The sequence below is a fragment of the Leptonychotes weddellii genome, chromosome 9 (genome assembly GCF_054177405.1).
Source record: "Leptonychotes weddellii isolate Sample4059 chromosome 9, ASM5417740v2, whole genome shotgun sequence".
Classification (NCBI taxonomy): domain Eukaryota; kingdom Metazoa; phylum Chordata; class Mammalia; order Carnivora; family Phocidae; genus Leptonychotes; species Leptonychotes weddellii.
In genome coordinates, this window is record NC_138377.1 from 2,395,316 (window position 1) to 2,403,397 (window position 8,082).

Sequence of the window (8,082 nt, forward strand, 5' to 3'; positions counted from 1 at the left end):
GGAAAGTGGTTTTCTGGATTATTAGGAGAGAATGGTTGTTTTTCAGATTTAGAACTTAATAAAAACGCACACCTTTGGAAGTTAAAATCAAGTAAAATGTGACATCTTCTGAAACAAGGATAACCGTGATGCTGGAGTGTGGTGTTAAGAGTTGTAGGACATATAAGACCCCACAGGCGGCCAGGCCTGGTGAGCCGGTGTGCGCGAGCGGATGGAAGCCAAACAATGGCTGCTTCCCCTCGGAGGAGAGTGGGCTGTGAAATGCAAAGCAATCCTGGGTCTTCTTCCATTACGAACACACTTCTGTGGAACTGTGATCCCTCCCCCTTTAAAATGGAAATCTCCAGGGGCACCTGGGTGACTCATTCGGTGGAGCATGGACTCTTGGTTTCGGCTCAAGTCATGATCTCAGGGTCGTGTGAGGTGAAGTCTGCTTGAACCTGTCCCTCCTCCCCACTTGCACTCAAGCATGGTCGCTCTCTCTCTGTCTCAAATAAATAAAATCTAAAAAAAAAAAAAAGTCCAGACTGGAAGCTGAGGAAAACCCTGGATTTTCAAGTGACTCCTGACACTTCATAATCAACAGTTCGAAAGGGCATGTTCCGGAAGGCCTGCACTGGTGTGTGTGTGGGGCGGGGGGCTCGAGTGGGGTTTATCAGACCAAACTACTCTGGTGCTTATTACTTAGTACTACTGTAGTGATCAGAATGCGTGCATGGGGGATTTTACATGAAATCATGCCAGTATGTAGAATTTTAAATGGTGTATTTAGTATGTACAGTCCATATTTCCTGAAATTACTAAAGGTTTTTTAGATTTTCACACATCATTAAATAAAATTGTTGGATTCTATTTATGTTTTAAAAAAATGGGATATGTATCATTGGTAAGCATATTTGGCAATTTCCTTGATCGCACAGGGAGAAGACACCCATTGTCAGAAAAAAAGATTATGCACTATATGTACCAGTTATGTAAATCCCTTGATCATATGCACAGGTACGCTCCTGGAGACTTGGCATCTCTCAAATTGATAAAACGTATTCACATTCATTAAAAATTCAATGTAAAAGAATTTGAATGAGGCACAAATTAATTCTATCCTTCCTTTTATATTGAATGCAGAAATGGAATATTTCACAGAGATGTAAAGCCAGAAAATATATTAATAAAGGTAAGAACTTCTATATTAAAAAAAATGGTATCAAAGAAAGGTAGAATGGGAAACCTTTTTACTAGATAGGCTTTCAATCCCAGATAGTTGGGCACCATGTTGGTTATGCTGTTGTTGTTTTCTCCCAGTTGGAAAAAGTGGTTTATTTAATAAGCGCCATCAACACAACTGTACATCTGGAAGGAAATTATCTTAGGCACTCTTCTCTTACTATAGGCAAAAATCAACCCCGGGGGCGCCGGGCTGCCTCAGTCAGTGGAGCGTGTGACTTCAGGGTCATGAATTCAAGCCCCATGTTGGGTGTAGGCACTACTTAAAAAAAAATAATAGGTAAATAAACTCCATTCATATTATCCCTCCAAACACTGTGCATGTGAAAGTAGAAGAGTCAGGATTTGCGCTCAGGTCTGTCCCAGTCCGTAGCCACGTCAACTGTACATACTTGAAGCCTGCAGCCCGGTAAGTTTGGGAATATGTGTATACACACGAAGCCGTTGTCACAGCCAAGCAAGCAGAGCTCTCGCCCCGGGAAGGTTCCTCGTGCTCCTTGGTCGTCCCTCCTGTCCGTTGTCCTCAGACAAAGACTAACTTTCTGTCATTATATATTAGTTTGCACTTTCTGGAATATTCTTTAAATGGCATCTATAGTATGTGCTCTTTCTTGGTCTGGATTTTTCCCTCAGCGTCATCATTCTGACGTTTGTCCACATTGTAGTGTGAGTACCACACCTTTTGAAGTTGTCCCACGGTTCTTGACTGTTCTTCTCTGTTTTTGCCATTATTTGTTCTCTCTGCATTTCAGTTTGGAAGTTTCTGTTGGAGCATCTTCCAGCTCACTGATTCTTTCTTTGACTGTTTAGCCTGTGGATGAGCTTATCAAAGTCATTTTTATTTCTGTTGCAGTGTTTTTTATTTCTAGTGCTTCCTTTGGATTCTTTCTTAGAGTTTCCAACTCTCTGCTTGCATTTCCCATCTGAACTTTCCCTGAACTTTCCCATCATCTACTTTTTCCACTAGAGCCCTTAACAGATCACTCACAGTGATTTTAAATTCCCTGACTGGTAATTCCAAAATTCCTAAATCTGTGCCACATCTGAAACTGGTTCTGATGCTTGCTTTGTCTCTCAGACTGTTTTTCTTGCCTTTTAACACACCTTACAATTTTGTTGGAGGTCCGACATGATGCATTGGGTAATGGGATCAGGTGAAAGGCCGTTGGAATGAAGTTTCTCGATAACCTGGCTGGTAAACATGCTGTGTTAAACGTTTGCTGTAGGTGTAGGTACCCGGGGCTCCAAATTTATTGACAGCCTGTATGTTATTACCTGAATGTGAGGGGTAAACAAAGTTGAAGAGGTATCCCAAAACGTGTCTCCGCGGTCTGTCTGATTTGCTCCAAAGAACCCATGGCTCCAGAGAGCCGGCCCCCCCACCCCCCAGTGGAGAACAAAGTTGCCAGCAGAGCTGGACTGCTGGGAAGTTAGAGACAAACGAACCACTGTGGTGTTTGTTTAATGCATTTGTAGACTCATGCTGTGACTTAAAATTTTCCAAAACCTGTAGACATTTGGAAATATTTGTAAAACATAGCCAGAATATTTGTAAACGTATCCCACTGAATAGAAACACCACTTTGTCATCAGTTAGAGGCGCTTGCGGGTGCTTATGAAGTAATTTGTATTTTATAAGCTAGTTTTGATGCTAGTCATTTTCCCGTTGGTGCATAACTATTTGAAGTGGTCTGTATTATAACAGCTGCTTGATGAGATGTCATTTGTCCCTGCAGCAGGATGTCCTGAAGTTAGGGGACTTTGGATCCTGCCGGAGTATCTATTCCAAGCAGCCCTACACAGAGTACATTTCTACCCGCTGGTACCGCGCCCCAGAGTGTCTCCTCACCGACGGCTTCTACACCTACAAGATGGACCTGTGGAGCGCTGGCTGTGTGTTCTATGAGATCGCCAGGTAGAGCTGGGGCCCGCCTTGTGTCGGAAAACCCCTGCTGGTGCTGGCGGGCCTCCGTGCAAATGTCCTGACGCAGGCCACATGGTGAGGCTCGGCCTACCTACCGCGTGGCTTCGGGCCAGGCCCTTCCTTTACCAGACAGACTTTACAGTCGTCCTGCCCATGTGACTGTTTAACTTGACAGAAAACGTACCAGGCTTTCATTTTCCTTTTTGTCAAGTACTTTTCCTTGTTTGCTTGTCACAAAGTGCAGAATAGTATCAGTTACTTCTTTCCTACTGGCATAACTTGGCCGTAGGCCGGCAGGCCTCCCCATTTGGCTTCATCAGTGAAATGATGGATTCGTGAGTTCAGGGACAGTAGAAACGTGCTCACTGCCACCTTGTGGGGCCTGCCATGGGGATATGTGAGCAGCGCCCCTGCTCCTGGGACCTACCCTAAGAGAGACAATCCATCAAGTAGGATGCTCTGGTCACAAGTGTGAGGATGGGTCACCTTGTGGCACAGCTGGATTCTAGAAAGCCCCAAGTTCTAACCTCCTCCCCGGCCTCCACACCCCCCAGGCTTTGTAGCTTCACACAGAGCGGGTGGGCCGGCATTCGCTTGCTTGGAGTGGACAATTAAGGACGAGCAGGTGAATTTAACATCTGGGTGATATGCATCATAGGCGGGGAGCCGGGTCGTCTGCTCTCACCAGCTCAGCTGCCCACTTCATAAATACGGACATGCGTGTCCTTCAGGACACACCTGTTGGTAATCGGCTTGTTTTTTTTGGAAAGCTGAGTGGCACTTTCACTGAGCTTCAAGTACTGACAGACAGTCCTTTCTGCTGCGCTAAAATCCCTACGGGTGGTGAAGGACTTCAGTGTGGAGGACGTGATGGCTGGTGGTGTCTCACCAGCGTGCGGGGCAGCCTGTGGGGGGCCTGCCACACACACCCCAGCAACCCTGGCCCTCCCCCCGCGCCCCTTCCCAAGTGTCAGAGCTGCTCCCTGCCTGCCCAGGCTTTCCTCCTGTCTCCCGTAGCCATGGCTGCTTTCCTATGCGGAGCTGCTGTTCTAAACTCTTCTTTGCGGCTTGTCATGTGAATTGAATTTATTTATGTAAGCCTAAAATCTTTCATCCACGATTCCAAAATCCGTAAAAGCTCCAAGAACCAAAACTTTGTTTCTTGGACTTCATTTGTCACCAAAACCAGACCCAACCCACCCTGAATTTTTGTTGGAAAGCCTCCCCTGTGACAGGAGACTTACGGAGGTGACATGTCTTGCCGCGGAGATCTCAGGGTGTACAGAGAGGAATGTGGCCATCTCTTAGGATGACACCCCCCTGTTGGGAAAGGAGAAACAGGCCTGAGCCGAAGGGGAATGGAAAGCCCATAGCTGCAAGGAGGACCACACCCGGGGGATTGTGTCCTCGGGGTTCCATGTGAGCTAGCCGCCCAGCAGAAGGGGACATTGGGAGGAAGAAACTGTGGCCTGCTCTAACCACAGCGCCGTCCTGCTCTTCCAGTCTGCAGCCCCTCTTCCCCGGAGCCAACGAGCTGGACCAGATCTCAAAAATCCACGACGTCATCGGCACCCCTGCTGAGAAGACCCTCACCAAGTTCAAACAGTAAGTGCGGCATGTGCCCAAGAGTCCCGTGTGGACTTGCCCCCTGCCAAGGCTGGTGGTGGCAGCCAGCCGAGGGGCCCAGGCTGCGCCTCTCCTACCCTTGTAGGCCCTCCATCTGCTTGGGTCCCCGCTGCTGCTGAAGGGAGGCAATGCGGCAGCTGCTCGGGGCTGTGGTCCCCCAGGGGTCCTGCCAGGGGCGCGCTCCCTCCAGCAGCACAGAAGAGTTCAGATGGTCTTGCTGAGGGCCTGGCAGTCAGGTTTTGTCCTCCGAATATTTACCCCAGACTGAGAGACCTTTGGGCGGAGAAGGTTCCCACATAAAGGCTATGCGTGGTGAGGCGTTCGTGTGGCCGTTGCTGGCGACGCTGACACCCAGACCACGACTGGTTAGGGTTTGGTTTTGGTCGGAGAGCCAGCGGAATCTGGGGAGCTGGGGCTTCTGAGGGAGAGCCCCGTGGGGCAGCGGGTGGGCAGCTCCTGGGCCCAGGGAAGGTAAGGAGAGACAACTGTTACGGATTCTTCCTTTTCCTCCTTTTAAGTTTTATCTCTTTCTTCTCAGGTAAGAACGTGCTGTTAGTCCTCTCGGGGAAAAGTCGTTTTCTTACATTGATAGCACGACAGATTTCACACACACCCCTGCCCCACTTATTTTTTAGAGCAATTTCAGGTTCAGAGCAAAACTTAGTGGAAGGTACAGAGATTCCCCATAGACCACCTGGGGGCCTGCACAGCCTCCCTCACCGTGACTCTCTGCACCAGGGCGGCGTGTCGGTTCCCCCATGAGCCCACGCTGACACATCATCGTCACCCCGAGTCCGCAGCTCACATGAGGGGTCCCTCTGCTGCCGTACATTCTCTGGGTTTGGACGACTGCGTAGTCACACCCCTTCTTAGAGCATAAACTGTCATTGGTGCAGGGCCCTGTAGAATCATAATGATGGCTGGCCAAGTGCTCTAAATAATGGCATGATTGTTTATTATCATTGGGCTTTTAATACAGGTCGAGAGCTATGAGTTTTGATTTTCCTTTTAAAAAGGGATCAGGAATACCTCAATTGACAGCCAATCTGTCCTCGCAATGCCTCTCCCTCCTGCATGCAATGGTGGCCTATGATCCTGATGAGAGAATCACTGCCCACCAGGCCCTGCAGCATCCGTACTTCCAAGAACAGAGGTGGGCTCCCGTGCAGCTCCGGGGGGGCGGCAGGTGGTGCCGCTGAGGCCTGGGGGGTATGAGTGGGGGCGGGTGGGTCCGGGAACAGCTCTGTCCTGAACTTGGGTGCCCCCGAGATGTCCCCCTCACTCTTTTCTGGTGTGGCCTCCCAGGAGGAGGCGGTCAGTGGCCCTCGGCAGGGCACGAGGAGGGCTCAGTGGCTGTTTTGAGGCTGATGCGAGGCTCCGGTGGTTAAGACTCCAGGAGGGGCCTGGCGCGCAGCAGTGACAGCAGGGGGAGCTCGCTGTGGGGTTGGGGGCACCTTGGTACCTGGCATGGGAGGAGCTGCCTGAGGGTGTCTCACCCCGCACCTCAGGGCACTCCTGCCAGGGTGAGCGTGGTGGTGAGCGTGGGGGCTGCAGGCCCGTGGCAGGCCCGTGCCCACAGTTCACGTGGGAAGGAAGAGGCAGTGAGCACACAGGATAGGCCAGCCTGGGAACGAGGAGAGGGACATGCAGTCATGCTGTGCACCCTCTCAGGGGAACACGCCCTCTCTCCTCCTCCCCTGCAGGGCGGCTGAGAAGCACGCTCTGGCCAGCCGCAGGAAAGCCTTCTTTCCAGAGCGCCCTATGGCATCGGAACTTCTCAGTAACAGTTGGCACACTTCAAAGGAGGACAGAAAGGTACTGAGTGAAGTGAGGGAGCTGGAAATGGCCTTTGTAGCTGGGACTGGATGCCCTCAGGTGGCCCATGTCTCTGCGGAGGACGTCCCCCCATGGCAGGCCAGGTGGCCCCACCGGTCAGCGAGGCCTGACCCTGTGCCCCTGAGGTCTCTGTGTGCCAGGACGCGGGGAGCCTGGCTCGATCGTTCCTGCCCTTCTGCCCCCCCTAGCTTAGCGGGGACAGGAGCGTCCCGTGTGTGCAGGCCAGGCCAGGCGGGATTCTCCCACACGCAGGGGCCGGTTCCCTGCCAAAGCGCTTGGCAGCTGTCACCTCCCTGTGCCCTCCGACTGACCCTAGCAGGGGGCACGGAGAAGCTAAACCGACCTGGGTGACCCAGCGAGCCAGTGACAGGTCCCCACACGCGCAGCAGGCCCCAGTTGAGGACTCGCCTGGGCACACACTGTTTGCTTTAGAAACAACAGCTTCCCTCTGCAGTCTTTTCATCCTTGAGCGCCCCAAGTGGTCCCCGCTGCTCAGCTCCCCCCAGCTCCACGTGGGGGCTGGCACTGCACCGTGTGGTGACTGTGCCCTTCCGTCACTCATCCCAGCATGTGCTGCGTGTCACTTCGTGCTAGGAGCTGAGGTCACCGACGTATCTGCAGCCAAGCTGCTCTCCGGACTTCCAGACTGCTGTGTTCAGCCGCCTGCCTGATCGTTCCATTTGGCCGATAGGCCGAGTGGTTCAGACCCAATCTCCGGGTCTCTCCCCCCAAACCTGCTTTTCTCCCCACGCCTTCCCTTTAAGGGTAGAGGCAGCTCCCTTTCAGCTCTTCAGGCCCCGAACGGTGACACCCTCCTCCCCAGTCACCTGAGCCTCCCTCATTTTGCCTCCCAACTGCTGTCCCTTCCCTCCAGTGAGACATTTGACTGCGTCACTCCTGCCAGCACCCCCCACAGTCCCCCCCGTGTCTGGAGGGGCCACCTGGGAGGCCTTCCCAGCTTTGTGGGCCATGAGGTCCCATCACAGCTGCCCTCTTCTCTGGTGCCATGGACGAACCGTAAACGAACAGTGGGGCTCTGTCCCAGTAAAACTTTGGACACTGTGATTCAACTGTTAAAAAATGCAGGGGTGCCCGGGTGGCTCAGTTGAGTTTCTAGCTCTTGGCTTCGGCTCAGATCGTGATCTCGGGGTCGTGGGATCAAGCCCCGCATCGGGCTCCGGGCTCGGCAGGGAGCCTGCTGGAGATTCTCTCCCTCCCCTCCAATAAGTAAACAGAATCTTTAAAAAAAAAAACATTCTTGGCTCACCCGCCGCACTAAAGCAGCAGGGCGGGCGGATCTGGCCGACCTCTGGACTTGGAGCAGGGCCGCCAGCGCCGCTATGGCCCGTGGAACGCTGCCGTGACCGTGTCAGTGGCCTCCCGGGCGTCAGGCCCGGCTACAGTCGGCTGCCCTGCAGGGGAGAACCAGGCCCCAGACTCCAGTGTGGAGGCTCTGCCTCCCCCAGGGGGGA

General features: G+C 52.4%; 1 protein-coding gene across 9 annotated transcripts in view; it reads left to right on the forward strand.

The window, feature by feature from the left end:
- MOK (MOK protein kinase) overlaps positions 1-7,863 on the forward strand; it is a 51,597-nt gene extending 43,734 nt beyond the window's left edge. For 5 of the 9 annotated variants that reach the window (XM_081829887.1, XM_081829886.1, XM_081829891.1 and 2 more), the window contains 6 exons: positions 921-999; positions 1,126-1,174; positions 2,961-3,139; positions 4,652-4,753; positions 5,754-5,927; positions 6,478-7,863. In XM_081829887.1, the coding sequence (XP_081686013.1) occupies positions 921-999; positions 1,126-1,174; positions 2,961-3,139; positions 4,652-4,753; positions 5,754-5,927; positions 6,478-6,961 (1,067 nt within the window). In that variant the 3' untranslated portion in view covers positions 6,962-7,863. The remainder of the gene's footprint in view (positions 1-920; positions 1,000-1,125; positions 1,175-2,960; positions 3,140-4,651; positions 4,754-5,753; positions 5,928-6,477) is intronic. The other 4 variants (XM_081829894.1, XM_081829888.1, XM_081829889.1 and 1 more) reach the window with 4 other exon arrangements.
- The last annotated feature ends 219 nt before the right edge of the window (positions 7,864-8,082 follow it).